General features: G+C 49.9%; 1 protein-coding gene across 1 annotated transcript in view; it reads left to right on the top strand.

The window, feature by feature from the left end:
* Positions 1 to 435: 435 nt before the first annotated feature.
* LOC309514997 (D-serine dehydratase-like) overlaps positions 436 to 19,923 on the top strand; it is a 46,531-nt gene continuing 27,043 nt past the window's right edge. Inside the window, exons 1-4 of the mRNA XM_082192576.1 lie at positions 436 to 528; positions 2,839 to 2,987; positions 5,891 to 6,171; positions 9,185 to 9,362. Of these exons, the coding sequence (XP_082048702.1) occupies positions 2,839 to 2,987; positions 5,891 to 6,171; positions 9,185 to 9,362 (608 nt within the window). The 5' untranslated portion in view covers positions 436 to 528. The remainder of the gene's footprint in view (positions 529 to 2,838; positions 2,988 to 5,890; positions 6,172 to 9,184; positions 9,363 to 19,923) is intronic.

Raw genomic sequence — 19,923 nt, forward strand, 5'->3', positions numbered from 1 at the left:
CACTCCCCCTCCTGGTTCCATTATTATATACTTATTCATGCACGTCCGTAAAAATCTTATATTCTTAACCGTCCAATTTTGAAACCTTATTCATGTTGTTGTTACAAGTGACCTTTAGAAGATCAACTAATGTAAAAACCTATACACAAAGCTTGCAAAGTATGCATTAAACATTTCCTCATTTGGAAAAACAAAGTCCTTTTTCTTTCTTGGGTTTTGCAAAATGTCTTTTCACCAGTGCACAGACATGCAAGCGTTAGAGCTGCTTTTCTGCATTAACTTACGTCGGTTTCTGTGTTTTGATTTTGGAGTGGCAAGCGGTTAATTCAATAGGAAGAAGAGGTGGGTCTTGAACCCCCTTTGGCTAAGCCAATGGGGCTCCCGGCAAAGCCAACACCCCCCAATGTCCCGCCCCCCGTGTCATATGACCTCAGCCCTGATCAGCCACCAGCTGTCTCTGTGCTGCAAAAGTGGACTTTACCCAACTTAAGAGCAGCTGGATCTGAGCTAAACCAAGTCTGCTAAGAGGTACACTTATTCTTTCCAAATTAAGATTTCATTCCGTTTCCTTAAGTGTCTCAAGACAGGCCGGCAGGTTAAAAGAAAACCTTCCATTTCTTGTTGCAGACGGATAAATTTCCCTTCCCTTTCATCGAGCCTCAAATGCAAAATTGTCTGTTTCCCCGAAGTAGCCAAGAATACTATTGCGCTGCCTGACTGCTCTCTTGGCCTCTATGCTTTCAAGATCCCTTCCTGTCCTTTGTTTTTGTTATAAATAATTTTTATTAACAATTTCAGCAAAACAAAAATCTCAAAATATACCATATTCATTATTCCCCCTCCCTTTCCCCCCATCAAACCCTCCCCCCCCCAGACTTCCCTCAGCTCCTCTCTGATTTCGTAGCACATATTATTCTCTGCATGTTATAAACTTGTACATATCCTTACATTATCTATCTATCATGTTATCAACCAATAAATTTGTGCATGTTTATTCATTTTTTATAAGATATTTATTGAAATTTTACAAACAATAAAAAGTTACAAGATTAAAAATAAAAAATAAAAAGAGTAACAATAATAAAAGAAAAAGAGATACAAAAATACAAAGACAAAACACATAAAAAGTAAGAAAAAATTTAAAAAGAAATCAATATTTTCATGTCTTATATTTCATTTACTTTTTTCCTGACCTCCTCACACCCCCCTTTTTTGTATTCCAGTTCACATAGTTAATTCAGCAAATCCTTACCCTCTGTCATTTATCTTTACTCAATATCTTAACCTATTATAACTATATATTTTAAACCATTATCAATCCGTATTCACATATTCTTGTTAATCTTTTTACCAATACCGCTTATTTTCAATCCAACGTCCCTTTAACATTAATTAATTTTACAGTATTTCTGCAAATAGTCTTTAAATTTCTTCCAGTCTTCTTCCATAAATTTGTGTATGTTTATTCAAACCCTGCCAAGGAGTTCTAGTTCATTTTGTTGTCTTTTTAGATAATTTGTAAAAAAGCTCCCATTCTTCCTTAAAGTCACAGTTGTCCTTGTCTCGCAATTTAGCCAGTTCTGCATAAGTCATCAATTTTTCTTGCCACTGTTCTTTCGTGCCCTTCTTCTCCTTTGCACTGGGGTTCAGAGAACAAGATCATCAGGAGAGTTTTCCGATAAGATTTTTGCGTCTTCTCAAAGATCAGAGACACGAGATGATACGGATGCATCTCTTCTCTCCCAAGGAGGAGACGAGTTGGTGGGCACCCAACATAATTTTAATTATAATTTTATTATTTATACCCCACCCATCTGGCTGGGTTGCCCAGTGGCTAATAGGCTACGTTGGGCAAAAGATTGCCACAGGTTTGCATTGATTAGATCAGTGATGGCCAGACTTGGCCCTCCAGCTGTTTTGGGACTACAATTCCCATCATCGCTAGCTAATGGGACCAGCTAACAGGATCTCTGCAATGCAGGAATATGCAGCTGTCCCAAATGGGATCAAACCCGCAACCTTGTTATCAGCACAACACCCTAAGCCAGCCTTTCTCAATTTGTGGGTCCCCCGATGTTGTTGAACTACAACTCCCATCACCCCAGCAAGCAAGGCCAGAGCTCATGGATGATGGGAGTTGTAGTCCAACAACATCTGGGGACGCACAGGTTGAGAACCGCTGCTCTAAGGCTATGCAGGCTGATTCTGCTGAACTACAGCTCCCATCATCCCTGACCACTAGCCATGCCTGCTAGGGCTGATGGGAGTTGTAGTTCCGCAACACCTGGATGGCCAACAATTCCCAGTTCTGGGTTTAGACCTTGCATGTCAGGACGGAAGCTCTGGCAGGTCAGACGTTAAACCAGGATCTGGTGATAGCTGCAACCTTGGGGTTATTGCCACCACGCTCTGATAGCACCAGCTGAGCTTTCCATTTGGGTGCTGCGCTGTGGGTTAAACCACAGAGCCTAGGGCTTGCTGATCAGAAGGTCGGCGGTTTGAATCCCCGCAATGGAGTGAGCTCCCGTTGCTCGGTCCCTGCTCCTGCCAGCCTAGCAGTTCGAAAGCATGTCAAAGTGCAAGTAGATAAATAGGTACCACTCTGGCAGGAAGGTAAACAGCGTTTCCATGCGCTGCTCTGGTTCGCCAGAAGCGGCTCAGTCATGCTGGCCACATGACCCAGAAGCTGTACGCCAGCTCCCTCGGCCAGTAAAGCCAGATGAGCGCCGCAACCTCAGAGTCGTCCGCAACTGGACCTAATGGTCAGGGGTCCCTTTACCTTTAAGCATCCTTTGTGCCATTCGCGCGGGTCTTCTGCCAAGTTTCTCCTCCTGACAGATGTGGACTGGGAGACCCGTGGGAGAGCTGCCCAGCCCGGCGTTCACTGTGGACCTGGACACGGCGAAGAGGAACGCCGAGAAGATGAGGGACCGCTGCAAGGCCCTGGGCGTGGTCTTGAGGCCCCACATGAAAACCCACAAAACGCTGTGAGTGGCACCATATTGGATTGTAATAATAAATTACAGGCGGGGCAAAGTGAGAGATCACATTACCATCTTGCCTGCAATTTGGCAAGTCAAAGTACAGTTGTATCTTGGTTCTATTTTTTAATATATATATAATTTTTATTAATTTCAACATACCAATTATTATACATTCCACAGAACTTCCCATCTTATACAGTCTTTTTGGACTCTGATGATCCCCCATTTTTATCATTTCTTCTGCATTTCTTAAATTCCTATTGCCTTTAATTATCTTAACTCACAATATACCTCTTTAACCATTTTTGCAATAATTCAAATAATTTACCTCACAAAACTTCTTGCAAACGTAATCTGGTCATCACAATTACTTTTCAAATAGTACGTAAATTTACACCAGTCTTCTGTGAATCTCTGGTCCCACAGGTTTCGAATTCTGCCGGTTAGTTTATCCAATTCTGCATAGTCCATCAATTTCATCCTCCATTCTTCTTTTGTCAGTAATTTTTCTTGCTTCCATTTTTGTGGTACCTTGGTTCTCAAACGCCTTGGTACTCAAACAACTTGGAACACAAACACCGCAAACCCGGAAGTATGTGTTCCAGTTTGCGAACTTTTTTTGGAAGCCAAACGTGCTCCGTTTTGAGTGTTACGCTTCTGATTTGGGTGTCACACTTCCATTTTGAGTTACAGATAGGTAGCCGTGTTGGTCTGCCATAGTCAAAATAAAAAAAATCCTTCCAGTAGCACCTTAAAGACCAACTAAGTTAGTTCTTGGTATGAGCTTTCGTGTATCTGAAGAAGTGTGCATGCACACGAAAGCTCATACCAAGAACTAACTTAGTTGGTCTTTAAGGTGCTACAGGAAGGAATTTTTTTATTTTTCCATTTTGAGTGTTGAGGTCTGCCTGTTTTTGCTATGTAATTTGTGTTTTTGTGGCTCTTTTTCGTTTTGTTTTTGTGATTGTGTGGAACTCAGTTCAGCTACTGATTGATTGATTGATTGATTGATTGTGTGACTGCAATACATTGTTTATTGCTTTCATTTTATGGATCAGTGGTCTCGTTAGATTGTAAAATCCACGTTACATTTCTGTTTTAGGGGTTTTTAAAAATCTGGAACGGATTAATCCGTTTCGCATTACAGCGCGCCTTGGTTTTGGAACGCTTTGGTTTTGGAACGGACTTCCAGAACGAATTAAGCTTGAGAACCAACGTACCACTGTAAATCGAATTCTGAATCCTGAAAAAGGAACCGGATATCGAAATCCCGCACCTACGGCTTGAAATCTGCTCCAAACTTTGCAAAGCTTTCCCCCCAATCTTCGCATATTACCCTATCATCTGTTTATAATCATCTTTTTATAGCCCAAAGGCCTTCACCACCCTGCCCCTTGCTTTTTTGCAGGAATTTTGTATCTTGAGCTCGCCAGATCTGTTCCACATTTTGCTAATCTGCTGGGAGACGGTCTGAGCAGCCGGTGGATTCTTTGTCTGGGTTTCCCGAACTGACTCTGTAATTGGTCTCTCATGTGTAGGAGAAACGATAGGTTCTGCGTTGCGTTGCCGCCTGAGAAGCCCCAGAAGGAAATTCCCAAGGATTTATTGAATTTCTATCCTTTTATCCAATCTATTAAGTCTCCTTTTTCAATAGGTAAAGGTAAAGGGACCCCTGACCATTAGGTCCAGTCGTGTCCAACTCTGGGGTTGCGGCGCTCATCTCACTTTACTGGCCGAGGGAGCCGGCATACAGCTTCCGGGTCATGTGGCCAGCATGACTAAGCCACTTCTGGCGAACCAGAGCAGCGCACGGAAACGCCGTTTACCTTCCCGCCGGAGCTGTACCTATTTATCTACTTGCACTTTGAGGTGCTTTCGAACTGCTAGGTTGGCAGGAGCAGGGACTGAGCAACGGGAGCTCACCTCGTGGCGGGGATTCGAACTGCTGGCCTTCTGATTGGCAAGTCCTAGGCTCTGTGGTTTAACCCACAGCGCCACTCACGTCCCACGTCCCTTTTTCAATACCCCTTATCAAATTATATTACAAGTGCTAATCCAATCCTACTAACATTTTTAAATGTTTGCAATGCCCCTTCATATATTCTGTAAAGTTAATCCATTCATTTCTTTAAAAAAATTGTCTTCTTGGTGTCTAATCTTCCCGGTCAATTTCGACGGAGAAAAGCCTTTATGGTTTTGCGGATCCAGTTTATGGCAGTGGTGTAACGTGGGTTGCCAGGGCCCGGGGCTGCTACGGAGTGTGTGTGGAGTATGCATGGAAAGAGTAGAAGGGAAGTCACTGATACCTTAAGGATGTAAAAATGAGTACAGTGGTACCTTGGTTCTCAAACTTAATCCGTTTTGGAAGTCCGTTCCAAAACCAAAGCGTTCCAAAACCAAGGTGTCGTTTCCCATAGAAAGTAATGCAAAACGGATTAATCCATTCCAGGCTTTTAAAAACAACCCCTAAAACAGCAATTTCACATGAATTTTACTCCCTAACAAGACCATTGATCCATAAAATGAAAGCAATAAACAATGTACTGCAGTCACACAATCAATCCATCAGTAGCTGGACTGGGCTCCACACAGTCACAAAACAAAACGAAAAAGAGCCACAAAAACAGAAACGCAAAATAAAGAGGAAAAACAGACAGACCTCAGCGTAACACTCAAAACGGAAGTGTGGCACTCAAATCGGAAGTGTAAAACTCAAAACGGAGCACGTTCGACTTCCGAAAAACGTTCGCAAACCGGAACACCTACTTCCGGGTTTGCAGTATTTGGGTTCCATGTTGTTTGAGTACCAAGGCGTTTGAGAACCAAGGTACCGCTGTACTTTAAATTGTAAATATTATAGGGGGAAATGAATATATATATTAATTGTGATTGCGTTCTTCCCTCAGGGAGGGTGGAAGTCTCATGACCGGAGGCACCCTGAGGAAGATTGTGGTGTCCACGTTGGCCGAGGCCCGATTCTTCGCCGATGGCGGCTTTGACGACATCCTCTACGCCTACCCTCTGCCTTTTGACAAGGTGGAAGAGTGTGCAGCCTTGGCCGAGAGGCTGGATGCCTTCCATGTCCTCGTGGACAGCCACGCAGCGCTCTCCCTCCTGAAGAAGAGGCCCTTGCGCCATGGGAAACGCTGGAAAGTGTGGCTGAAGATCGATTGCGAGAACCACCGAGGTACCGGGGGCTCTTGCCGGGGGCAGGCCAGCACCCGCTCTGCCAGGGTGCCTGGTGCAGGGCATCTCATTTTGGGGGGCGGAACTTAATACTAGGGACGTGGGTGGCGCTATGGGTTAAACCACAGAGCCTAGGTGTGATGGCCTGAGGCTGAACCGGAGGAATCCCAGCCTGCACAGGAGTCCCCGCCTCCAGGGCCGGCTGAGCTGGGGCAGGGGCTTGATTCTGAAGGGCCCTCACCAGTGCCGGATCCTCAGGAGCAGGCACCAGGTGAATCCACTCTGGCTCCGGAGGCGATTGAGGATGCATTGCCTACAGGTGTGCCTCTCCCAGCCCTGTCAGGGGAAGGTGAGTCTCCCCCTGGGTCCAGTAACCCACCGGCCTCTCTTGAGCTGCAGAGGCTCAGGGCAGAGAGGCGGAGGGAACTGGTTTCTCCCAGGAGGAGTGCTCGCCTTAAGCCCAGGAGAGGCGGGTCACCTGGGGGCCGGGACCGCCCCTGGCCTCAAAGAACCTAGCAGTTCAAAAGCACAAATTGCAAGTAGATAAATAGATACCACTCCGGTGGGAAGGTAAACGGCGTTTCCATGCGCTGCTCTGGTTCGCCAGAAGCGGCTTAGTCATGCTGGCCACATGACCCGGAAGCTGTACGCTGGCTCCCTCGGCCAATAAAGCGAGGGCTTAATTACTGTGAAAGCAGTAAGGGTGTACTTAGTTTTTCACATATGGTTTCCCCCGTTTTGGCTTTATTTCTGTTAAATAAATCATGACACAGAGTAATATGTCATGTGCCATTGTTCATCTGAGGTTGCATTTACCTAATTTTAAGACCTGCTAAGGAACAGGTAGCTGTTAATCAAGTTCTGATCTGTACAACCACAGAATTCAAAGAGGGAGTGTTTTCTTTTCCCCACGACCGTATTAACGAAACCAAACTATCTTTTGAATTCTCCGGTCGTGTTGCAACTTTTGAGCACCCCTCTCGTTTTTGGAAGTCAGAAGTTGAACAATTCAGCACCCCTTTCATGCAGCTACGTAGCTCAGTCCATGGGTAGGCAAACTAAGGCCTGGGGGCCAGATCCAGCCCAATCGCCTTCTCAGTCTGGCCCACGGACGGTCCAGGAATCAGCGCGTTTTCACATGAGTAGAATGTGTCCTTTTATTTAAAATGCATCTCTGCGTGATTTGTGGGGCCTGCCTGGTGTTTTCACATGAGTAGAATGTGTCCTATTACAGTGGTACCTCGGGTTAAGTACTTAATTCGTCCCGGAGTTCCGTTCTTAACCTGAAACTGTTCTTAACCTGAAGTGCCACTTTAGCTAATGGGGCCTCCTGCTGCTGCCACCGCGCCGCTGGAGCATGATTTCTGTTCTCATCCTGAAGCAAAGTTCTTAACCTGAAGTACTATTTCCGGGTTAGCAGAGTCTGTAACCTGAAGCGTATGTAACCTGAAGCGTATGTAACCCGAGGTACCACTGTATTTAAAACGCATCTCTGGGTTATTTGTGGGGCATAGGAATTCTTTCATGGTTATTTTTTCAAAATATAGTCCGGCCCCCCACAAGGTGTGAGGGACAGTGGACCGGCCCCCTGCTGGAAAAGTTTGCATGAGTTTCTAAATCTCAGGGTTGTGTGGGTCGAGCCCCATGTTGGGCAAAACATCCTTGCATTGCTGGAGGAAGGGACTATATGATTCTCCCTTCCAGCTCTACGATTCTATGGACTCCCCATGCAAGGCGGAGCCTGGGGTTGGGGGTGGGGCTTGGAGACAAGGGGCGGAGCCACAGCTTCCTCCTCCTCGCTGCTGCTTGTGGAACTCAACTGGGAGGAGGATGGAAGCAAACATGGGACAACTACTGCAATCGTTGGCTCTGTGGCACCTCCTTGTTGTTGTTGTTTAGTCTTTTAGTCTTGTCTGCCTCTTCGTGACCCCCTGGACCAGAGCACGCCAGGCTCTCCTGTCTTCCACTGCCTCCCGCAGTTTGGTCAAACTCATGCTGGTAGCTTCCAGAACACTGTCCAACCATCTCGTCCTCTGTCGTCCCCTTCTCCTTGTGTCCTCCATCTTTCCCAACATCAGGGTCTTTTCCGGGGAGTCTTCTCTTCTCATGAGGTGGCCAAAGTCTTGGAGCCTCAGCTTCAGGATCTGTCCTTCCAGTGAGCACTCAGGGCTGATTTCCTTCAGAATAGAGAGGTTTGATCTTCTTGCAGTCCATGGGACTCAAGAGTCTCCTCCAGCACCAGAATTCAAAAGCATCCATTCCTCGGCGATCAGCCTTCTTTATGGTCCAGCTCTCACTTCCATACATCACTACTGGGAGAACCACAGCTTGAACTATACGGACCTTTGTTGGCAAGGTGATGTCTCTGCTTTTTAAGATGCTGTCTAGGTTTGTCATCGCTTTTCTCCCAAGAAGCAGGCGTCTTTCAATTTCGTGGCTGCTGTCACCATCTGCAGTGATCATGGAGCCCAAGAAAGTAAAATCTCTCACTGCCTCCATTTCTTCCCCTTCTATTTGCCTGGAGGTGATGGGCCCAGTGGCCATGATCTTCATTTTTTTTTTATGTTGAGCTTCAGACCATATTTTGCGCTCTCCTCTTTCACCCTCATTAACAGGTTCTTTAATTCCTCCTCACTTTCTGCCATCAAGGTTGTGTCATCTGCATATCTGAGGTTGTTGATATTTCTTCCGGCAATCTTAATTCCAGTTTGGGATTCATCCAGCCCAGCCTTTCGCATGATGAATTCTGCATATAATAATCAGGGAGACAATATACAGCCTTGCCGTACTCCTTTCCCAATTTTGAACCAATCAGTTGTTCCATATCCAGTTCTAACTGTAGCTTCTTGTCCCACATAGAGATTTCTCAGGAGACAGATGAGGTGATCAGGCACTCCCATTTCTTTAAGAACTTGCCATATTTTGCTTTCCGCCCTATCAAGTCCTAATGGGCACCAGCCAGAAAACTTGTGTGCCTTACCCCTCCCATCCCTTTTTCTCCGCTTTAATTCCAGCCGGCCTGAGGCATTCGGACCCCGCTGCCCTCGAGCTCGCCAAGGCCATCGCAGAAGGGGCCACCGAACTGGCAGGGATATACGCACACTGCGGCAATTCCTACAGCTGCCACGGAGCGTCGGAAATCCAGGCCATGGCTCGCACCACCACTGCGCTGACCCTGAAGTTCATGGAACAGTGAGTGCTTTTAAGCCTTCATTCGTTTGCAGCATATATTTATTGATTTGCAGCTTTAAATATCCCACCTTTTCCCCTCCAAGAAGCTCAAGGTGACGTACACTGTTTATTTAGTCCCCACAACAAGCCTTTGAGGTAGGTCAAACTGAGACGCAACGGCTGGCTTAATAATAATAATAATAATAATAATAATAATAATAATAATAATAATAATAATACAGTCTTACCTCGGGTTGAATGTGCTTCGGGTTGAGCGTGTTAGAGTTGCGCTCCACAGCAACCTGGAAGTAACGGAGTGCGTTACTTCCGGGTTTCGCCACTCGCGCATGCGCAGACACTCAAAATGACGTCACGCGCATGCGCGGAAGCGGCAAAACATGACCCGCGCAGACGCGCCGTCGCTGCTTACGTTGCGTTCAGGATGCGAACGGGGCTCCGGAACGGATCCCGTTCGCATCCCGAGGTACCACTGTAATAATAATAATTTATTATTTATACCCTGACCATCTGCCTGGGTCTCCCCAGCCACCCTGGGCGGCTTCCAACAAAGTAGTAAAATACAGTGGTCTGTTAAACATTAAAAGCTTCCCTAAACAGGGCTGCCTTCAGATGTCTTCTAAATGTCAGGTAGTTGTTCTTCTCTTTGACATCTGGTGGGAGGGCGTTCCACAGGGTGGGGGCCACCACCGAGAAGGCCCTCTGCCTGGGCTCCCTGCAACCTTGCTTCTTGTAGTGAGGGAACCGCCAGAAGGCCCTTGGCGCTGGACCTCAGCGTCCGGGCAGAACAATGGTGGTGGAGACGCTCCTTCAGTTATACTGGACCGAGACCGTTTAGAGTTTCAAGGTCAGCACCGACACTTTGAATTGTGCTCGGAAACGTACTGGGAGCCAATGTAGGTCTTTCAAGACCGGTGTTATGTGGTCTCAGCGGCTGCTCCCAGTCACCAGTCTAGCTGCCGCCTTCTGGATTAGTTGTACTTTCCGGGTCACCATCAAAGGTAGCCCCACGTAGAGCGCATTGCAGTATCTCTCGCTTGGATTAGCAAGGTCACTCAGTGAGCTTCAGCACTGAAGGAGGATTCGAACTCAAGTCTGATATACTTCCGCCACTCTGGCTTTGAGCCACTAGGAGCTGCCCTGGCTGAGTTGGGCCCAAACTCCTTCTTGCCCTAGTTTAACAGAGCAAGGGGAGTAGCTGGCCGGATCTGGAGCAGGCAAACAATGGGGCCCAGGATCCGGTCCAATACAGGCCAGCAGGCATGACATGGCAGCAGGATCCTGTGATCCTATAGAATCATAGAACTGTAGAGTTCGCAATCCCAACCTTAGGATTCCACATGTTAACGCTCTTTGATTGCATTCCTTAACACAAGTGCGACTACAAATAGCTGAGTTGGTAGAGCAGGAGTTTCTTAATCTCAGGGTCACGGATTCGAACCTGTGTTGGGCAAGGAGATTCCTGCATTGCAGGGGGTTGGGCTGCATGACCTTCAGGATCCCCGTTGAATTCTGTGTACAGTATTTTTATTATAAAAAGAGGTGCATTTTGTGTGCTTCCTCCCCCATGTGGCCACTAGGGGGCAGTGGGCTGTCAGCATCAGAAGTCCCTTATGGGCCATAGCAGAAACAACTAAGCCTGTTTTGGTTTTCATTGTGTATTTTGTGTATTTTTATATTGCATTTTATGCTGTCAACTGCGCTGAGATCTACAGGTATAGGTTGGTATGCAGATTTAACAAATAATAATAATAATACAGCTTAACAAATATCATTGTTTCCGTACAATATTCATGTAGCATTTTGACTCCCCATTCTTAACTTCCATGATGTTCAAATCCTTTATCTTAAACGTAATACTTATTAACATATATCCTACATTACATTCCCTTATCGTTCTCGTTCCTTTGCCTATATTTCCCGTCCAGCCAGCCATTTCCTTTGGCTGTAATATTTTCCCAGATAATCCGAAAAGGTTCTCCGCTCTTCCACGAACGTTTTTGTCTTTTGGGTATCTTATTTTTGCCGTCCATTTTGCCGTCTCCATACAAGTCCCGTTGTTTTAAATTCCACTCCTCTATCGCCGGAACGTCTTCCAATGTTCTCTCTCTCTCTCCCTCTCTTTGCGAGGGTATGAGAAAGTTTCCTGTTTTATTGGGGCAAATTCTTCTCAGATGTTTCCGTGGAGGTTCAGATTAGTTGCAGGCAGGAAGTGGAACACAGTTTAGGGGCAGGAGGAGGGATGGCGGAGTGGGGGGGGGAGAGGAGAATAAAGCAGGGGGGGTGCAGACACAATACTTTCCAGGCCAGGCCTTTAAATCACCCACATGCAAAGCAGACGGGAAAGAGGGGGATTCGACGGAGAGACCACTGCCCTCCAGAATGCACCTCCTTTTCCAGCCGTTGGAAGTTCAGAGTCTTTGATGTGAGCTTTGATGTGATGGGAACTCAGAGCAATCAAGTGGGATAGCGTACCCTCCAACATTTCTCTGGTGAAAACAGGGACGTCCCGTTCCAAAACGATAATTTTTGCTGTTTATACCCCACACATCTTACTGGGTTGCCCCAGCCGCTCTGGGCAGCTTCCAACATATATATAAAAGACATAATTAAACGTTTTAAAAAACCCAAACTTTCCCATACAGGATTGCCTTCAGACAGGTCGGGGGGTCAGATAACTCCATACCCTCCAAAATTTCCCCTGTGAAAATAGGGGCATCCTACCATACCCTCCAACATTTATCTGATGAAAACAGGGACGTCCCGTTCTGTCATGATAATTTTTGCTACTTATACCCCACACATCTTACTGGGCTGCCCCAGCCACTCTGGGAAGCTTCCAACATATATAAAAAGCTACCCTGGGCGGCTTCCAGTATGTGTAAAAGCATAATAAAATGTCAGACATTAAAACCTACCCGATACAGGGCTGCCTTAAAAAAAAATAAAAGAATTTTTAAAAACTTTCAATGTTAAAAAACCCAAAACTTCCCCATACAGGATTGCCTTAGATGGCTCGGGGGTCGGATAACTCCATACCCTCCAACTTTTCTCCAGTGAAAATAGGGACGTCCTAAGGAAAAGTGCCTGTTGTCTTTGTCCATGGAGTTTTCTTGGCAGGGATACTGGAGTGGCTTGCCGGTTCCTGCTCCAGGTGGATCACGTTTGGTCAAAACTCTCCACTATGACCTGTCCATCTTGGGTGGCCCTGCATGGCATAGTTCATAGCTTCTCTGAGTTGTTCAAGCCCCTTCGCCACAGCAAGGCACTGATCCATGAAGGCGATTGATTCAAAATGGGGAAAGGAGTACAACAAGGCTGTAGATTGTCTCCCTGCTTATTTAACTTATATGCAGAATTCATCATGCGAAAGGCTGGGCTGGATGAATCCCAAGCCGGAATTAAGATTGCCGGAAGAAATATCAACAACCTCAGATATGCAGATGACACAACCTTGATGGCAGAAAGTGAGGAGGAATTAAAGAACCTTTTAATGAGGGTGAAAGAGGAGAGCGCAAAATATGGTCTGAAGCTCAATATCAAAAAAACGAAGATCAGGGCCACTGGTCCCATCACCTCCTGGCAAATAGAAGGGGAAGAAATGGAGGCAATGAGAGATTTTACTTTCTTGGGCTCCATGATCACTGCAGATGGTGACAGCAGCCATGAAATTAAAAGACGTCTGCTCCTTGGGAGAAAAGCAATGACAAACCTAGACAGCATCTTAAGAAGCAGAGACATCACCTTGCCAACAAAGGTCCGTATAGTTAAAGCTATGGTTTTCCCAGTAGTGATGTATGGAAGTGAGAGCTGGACCATAAAGAAGGCTGATCGCCGAAGAATGGATGCTTTGAATTGTGGTGCTGGAGGAGACTCTTGAGAGTCCCATGGACTGCAAGAAGATCAAACCTCTCAATTCTGAAGGAAATCAGCCCTGAGTGCTCACTGGAAGGACAGACCCTGAAGCTGAGGCTCCAAGACTTTGGCCACCTCATGAGAAGAGAAGACTCCCCGGAAAAGACCCTGATGCAAGGAGAAGGGGACGACAGAGGACAAGATGGTTGGACCATGTTCTTGAAGCTACCAGCATGAGTTTGACCAAACTGCGGGAGGCAGCGGAAGACAGGAGTGCCTGGCGTGCTCTGGTCCAGGAGGCCACGAAGAGTCGGACATGACTAAACGACTAAACAACAACAACAAGGTATGATGTATCTGGGGGGGGCGGTCTTGAGCTACACCCCTTCTGTGATGTATGTATGATGTTCCTGGGGGTGGTCTTGATCTACAGGGTGGCAATTTCAAAAGTCTTGTGCGCCATTGTTCTGGGTTCCTCCTCCTTTCCTCCGTGTGAGGGGAGCACCCTGTTGCAACAGATCAATAAAGATCAGGCTTACTAGCTGCTTTGCTTCTCAGAATTCTCTGGTTGGCCTCTGTTATTTTCTCCTACCAATAGGGAACCTATGTTAGGACTCTATATGGGCTCTTGGATACCCTGTGTAATGGGAATTGGGGTTGCTTGTGCGTAAACTGCAAACTGCTCCAAGCTGGTTGTATAGCTAAACCTTTCCCTGGTTTGACAGCCCTTACAACGCGACTGTCAGGGTTGCTTCCAGATCCTAGCTCACAGAGGATCACGCCAGCCAGCGATCATTAAATAAAAGTCTTTATTGAGTTACAGTCTCCATTCTCAAGCTGCTGCGCGCAACTCTACGTCTTATGCTTAGATCGGCGAAGCTCCGTCTGAGTCTCCGCCCCTTGTGCACCAACTTAATATCCTAGCCCTGCTCCACCTTTTCCGCCTGACAGTTCTCCTCTGGGTCCCTCTGCCCCCCGGGGTCTCTTCCTTCCGGGATTCTTCTGACGCTGACCCCCCGGACCCTTCTGTCTCCTTGCGCCGGGCTTTAGGACCTGGCTCCCTTTCCGGGCTGCCTACTGCGCCACCTTCCTGTGCATTTGAACTTGGCGCGTGCGCCCAACCTTCCACTTTCCGTCTAACCGTCTCTTCGCTCCCCGATGGAGGTGTGGCCACTCCTGACTCGTGCCCTCCCTCCTGTTGTGAGCTGCCAGCGCTTGATCCCTGGCGCCCTTCCTCATCCCTGCTCTCTGGCGGTGACGCTGGTCCCGATTTCCAACTGCTCCCCTCTGAGTCCCCTCTGGCTCTATCTTCCTGGGGTGTCCCCCTAGTCTCCCCCCTTGCCCTGGCCACTGGTGCTCCTTTTTGTGAATCTTCTGATTCACTGGAAAGACTCGGAGATCTTGGGTCGTCGTCATCACTCATCTTTTCTTCTGCCTCCTCCCCCTCGCTCTCTGTTTCCTCCCTTTCCCTCGCCTCTGCTCCTGAACCCCTGACATCCATCCCCCCCTCGAAGCCCCCTCTTCCCCCCTCCCCGCCTTCCGGTGCTGGAGCTGGGTGCTGCCGTGTCAAGGGAACGAATGTCGGGTACAGTTTGCTTCCCGTGGCGGGCCTCCATCTGAAGTCTTCCGGTTCTTCCTCCCTGCTCTCGTCGACGACGGTCACCTCTGCTTCCATCTCTGTGCCGCCGTGCTCGAAACCCTGGTCGTCCCCGAAAACGTCCATGTCCGTCTCTCCCTCGCTTCCTTCTGGAGGCGTTGCTCGTCCTGGACCCTCCAGCCACTTCCTGCGCCACTGCTCCTCTGGTCGATCATCCCACCAATACGAGGGTTCTGAAGCAGATCCCGAGGACGACCCCTCCGGGGAACTGGCGTCTCGTGTCGGTTCCTCATCCGAGTCGAACCCCCGGAACGTGTTGGCTGAAAGCGTGGGCGTGAAAAGCCAGTCGTCGAAAAAGTCCGCTGGCATTGGCCTATGCGGGAAAAGGGCATGAAACTCTTCCTTGAGCAGAGGTTCGTCTAAAGCGTAGCCCGGCACCCAGCTGTTGGCACTGGCCGGGGTGCCCTCCTTAGCGAGAAGGTATTCTACCCCCTCTTCCCCCCATCTGGAGTCCAAAATCTCCGTGACTTCGTTGATGCGCACCTCCTGTGCCACTCCCCGTTGCCCGGTTCCCTCTCGGAGTGGACTCGGCGCCGTTCCTGGTTCCTGAAATCTGTGAGGTGCCTTGTAGGGAGTGAGCACCGATCTGTGGAACACCGGATGCATCCTGGAACCCTCCGGAAGCGCCAGCCTGAAAGCCACCGGGTTGACCTGCTCTTCGACTTGGTAGGGCCCCAGTTGCTTATGCCCTAGTTTCTTCTTGGCCAACGACCTGGCCGGCACTGCGTGGGCTGCTAACCAGACCCAGTCTCCCACATGGATCTCTTCGCCAACCCTTCTGTGTTTGTCTGCCTGCACCTTGTATGCGTGTTTGGCCAGCTCCAGGTGCCGCCGCAGCTGATCGTGGACCTCCTGCAACTCCGACGCGAACGCATCTGCTGTCTGCGGCTCCCCCTCCACCATTCTTTCCAGTCCCGGGAAGGTTCTGGGGTGCCTCCCATTGTTGGCGAAGAACGGCGTGACCCCCGTGGACACGTGCTTCGTGTTGTTGTAGGCGAACTCGGCGAGCGGCAGGTAATCCACCCACGTCGCAGGCTGTTGATTAGCATAGCATCTTAGGTACTGCTGCATGATGGCATTGACCCGCTCCGCTTGCCCGTTGGTCTGCGGGTGTCTCGCCGACGCCAGGTTGATCTTGACGTTTAGGAAGCCCATCAGCTTCTGCCAGAAATTCGAGATGAACTGCCGCCCGCGGTCGGACAGAATAGACCGTGGCAGACCGTGAACCTTGAACACGTGGTCTATGAACAGTTTGGCGGTTTGTTCCGCCGTGGCCACCTTTGCACACGGGACGAAATGTGCCATCTTGGAGAACAAGTCCACCACCACCAGCACAGCCGTCTTGCCCCTCGAGCTGGGCAGATCCGTGACGAAGTCCAGGGCGACTCTCTCCCATGGTTCGACTGGAGTTTGCAGCGGTTCCAACAGTCCGGCCGGCGGTCTGTGCACTGGTTTGGCCCTCTGGCAGGTGTCGCACCTCGCCACGTAGTCCGCGACCTCCCCTCTCATTCCGGGCCACCAGAAATCCCTGGCGACTAATTCCACCGTCTTCTCCTTGCCAAAGTGCCCGGCAGTGGGCGCGTCGTGCAGCTGATGCAGTACCTTGGCGCGAAGTTCGTCTCCCGGCACGTAGATGGCCCCTTTACGGATGAGCAATCCATCTCTCAGCTGGAACCCATCGGTCGCCGCCGTGCCCCTTTGCATCTCTGCCATCTTAGCTTGCGCGAAGGAGTCATTCTGCAACGCTCGTCGCACCGCCTCCAGGTCCACTGTCGCCGCAGCGCACGCCCACACTGTTGGTGCGAAGATGTGCATGGCGGCCGCTGGCGTGGCGTCCTCCAGATACTGTGGCTTACGGGAGAGCGCGTCCGCCATGATGTTGGTGTCCCCAGGGACATACTCTATTCGGAAGTCGAAGTTCGCAAAGAACTCAGCCCAACGTATCTGCCTCTGGTTCAGGAACTGTGCCGTGCGCCAGTGCTCCAAATTCTTGTGGTCCGTGCATACCTGCACCGTGTGCTTGGCGCCGATCAGGAAGTGCCTCCACGCTTTGAATGCTGCATGAATGGCCAGCAACTCCCTGTCCCAGATGGTGTAGTTCTGTTCGGACTTGCTGAGCTTCCTGGAGTAAAACGCTCCCGGCCTCCAAACCCCCTGCGGGTCCTTCTGCAGCAGGACGGCTCCGACGGCCCTGTCTGAGGCGTCTGTTTCAACCCTCATCGGCCTGCTGGGGTTGACATGAAGCAGCTGTTCTTCCGACGCGAAGAGACGCTTGAGTGCCTGAAAGGACTGCTCCGCCTGCGCTGTCCAGATGAACTTCTTTTTCTTGGAGCTGAGCGTGTCCGTGATGGCCGCTGTCTGCATAGCAAAGCCTTTGATAAACTTGCGATAGAAGTTCGCGAAGCCGACAAACCGTTGGACCTCCTTCCGGTTGCGCGGGCTTTTCCAATCCAACACCGCTCGAACCTTGGTTCTGTCCATGGCGAGCCCCTTGTCAGACAACTTGTAGCCCAGGAAATCCACCTCCGTCACGTCGAATTGGCACTTCTCAAGCTTGGCGTACAGCCTATGTTGCTGCAGCCTGCTCAGCACTTCCCTGACGTGTCCGTCATGCTCCTGCTGCGATTCCGAAAAGATCAGGATGTCATCCAAGAAACAGACGCACGTCTTGTAGAGGAGCCCCGCCAACACGTGATGCATGAAAGCTTGAAAAACGTGGGAGCCATTTTGTAATCCAAAAGGCATAACTCTATATTCGTAGGTGCCCAGGGGCGTGAACATGGCTGTCTTCCACTCATCTCCTTCCCGCATGCGAATGAGGTTGTACGCCCCTCGCAGGTCCAACTTGGTGAACACGCTGCCCTTGTGTACTTTTGCGAGGAGGTCGTCGATTCGGGGCATGGGGAAGTCCGATGGCTTGGTCACACTGTTCAAAATGCGGTAGTCCACCACGAGTCTTTTTTGGGGCGTGTCTCGCTTCTTAACAAAGAATACCGGACTGCCCCCCGCTGCCCTGGACTCTCGGATGAAACCGCGCTCCAAATTATGATCTATGAACTCTTTGAGTTCCTGCAGTTCGTCCTCAGACATGGAATACAGCTTCCCTTTGGGCAGCGCCGCCCCCGGCAGCAGGTCAATCTTGCAGTCATATGGTCTGTGGGGGGGTAGCCTGTCTGCCTCCTTCTCGCAGAAAACCTCCAAAAATTCTGCGTACTTGTGGGGAATCGCTTGCAGCGTGCCTAGCAGCAGCTGTGACTCCTCTTGCTCCCCTTCCTGCTGGGGCATGATGCAGTGTTCAGCACAAAAGGAAGAGCCGAAGGTCAGCTGCCTCTGGTACCAAGCCAGCGTCGGGCTGTGCTTGTCCAGCCAACTCATGCCCAATACAATTGGCGTGTCCGAGAGTTGAGTGACGTTGAAGCTGATGATTTCCCTGTGATTTCCAAGCCGCAGCACCATAGGTGGCGTCTGCTTCACCACTTGCCCCCCTAGCAGCTCCCTGCCATCCACCGTGACAACCTGCAGGGGCAGCGTGGCAGGCAGCAACTGTATAGCGTGCCGGTCGACAAAGTCCTGCCCTATGAAGTCTGCATTGCTTCCCGAGTCGACGGTGATTGGCACGTCCATGGTGATTCCATTGGGTAGCTGGAGCGATGCGGTGAGCCTCACTACTGGCTTGGGCGGGAGGGGGTCCATGGGCGGTAAATTCCCTGGGGACTGCTTCACTGACACGTCTGGCTGGGCCCCAGTGCCTCTTCCTCCAGCCAGACATCGTCGTTTCCCTGCTGCGGTTCTCCTTGCTGCGTTGCTGCAGTCACCATTGCCGAAGCTGCAGTGTGCTTGTGGAGCCTCCGGGGACACTCTTTCGCCATATGCCCTGGATCCTCGCAGATATAACACTTCCTGTTCCCTCTAGGAGGCTTCGCTTTCACTGCTGCCGGTGCTAGGGCTCTGGCTGCTGACTGAGCCCTTGCACTCCCAACCTCCATCGGTTCCACCCCTCCCCCTGTTGGAGGCGTGGATTGCGCACGCGCTGCTTCTCTGGGAAGGAAGGAGGAGCCCCTGGCTGGTTCGCGCCCGCTGCGCCCTTCTTCCCTGCTCCACGGACGTTCTTCCAGCCGCACCCCCACCGCCAGCGCCCTCTGAACGATCTCCTGCGTGGTCCGGGGTCTCTCCCCCCTCGCAATCTCATCTTTAACCGAGCTGTGCAAGCCCTCCCAAAAAAGGTCTCTGACAGGAGCCGAATCTCTGTCCCATTCCAGGGCACTGACCAAAGCGAAAAAGCGGGCATGGTACTGCCTTACGCTGGCTCTCCCTTGCCTTAGTCCATGCACCTCCTTCCGGGCAAGATCCACGTCAATGCTTGATAAAAAACACCCATCCATCGCTTTAATAAAGGCGTCCGCATTTTGGAGCGCAGGATCCTTATCTCTCCACAAATTGCGCAGCCATGCTTTTGCGTCTCCATGCAAATGGGACATGATGAACCCCACTTTCTCTTGTTCATCTCTAAAGTCTTTGTGCAGTAGTTGCAGTGCACACATTACGTCTGCTCTAAAGTTGGGGTACTGTTGCAAATTCCCATCGAAGTGAGAGACCAGACCGCCTGTGCGTCTCCCCAACCCAATCCCCTCTGATTTGGGTGTCTGTTGCCCTTGCTTCGTAAGCACGTCCAACCTGACCTGGAGATCCCTGTAGGCGGCAGCTGCGTCCTCCTCTCTCTTCCTGGATGCCAGCGCCTCGGCATTCAGTCGTGACACTGCTTCTCTCAGTTCCGCTATTTGCTGTTCGGCCGTCATGGCGTCTGCCGTTCGTGAGCTCTCTAGTAGGCACCCGCTTTCTCTCCTCTCCGCGAGGCCGTGGATGCCCACAATTTGAAGAGACGGAGCTTACTGTCAGGGTTGCTTCCAGATCCTAGCTCACAGAGGATCACGCCAGCCAGCGATCATTAAATAAAAGTCTTTATTGAGTTACAGTCTCCATTCTCAAGCTGCTGCGCGCAACTCTACGTCTTATGCTTAGATCGGCGAAGCTCCGTCTGAGTCTCCGCCCCTT

This window comes from Podarcis vaucheri (assembly GCF_965113315.1).
Source record: "Podarcis vaucheri genome assembly, chromosome: 12".
Taxonomy (NCBI): domain Eukaryota; kingdom Metazoa; phylum Chordata; class Lepidosauria; order Squamata; family Lacertidae; genus Podarcis; species Podarcis vaucheri.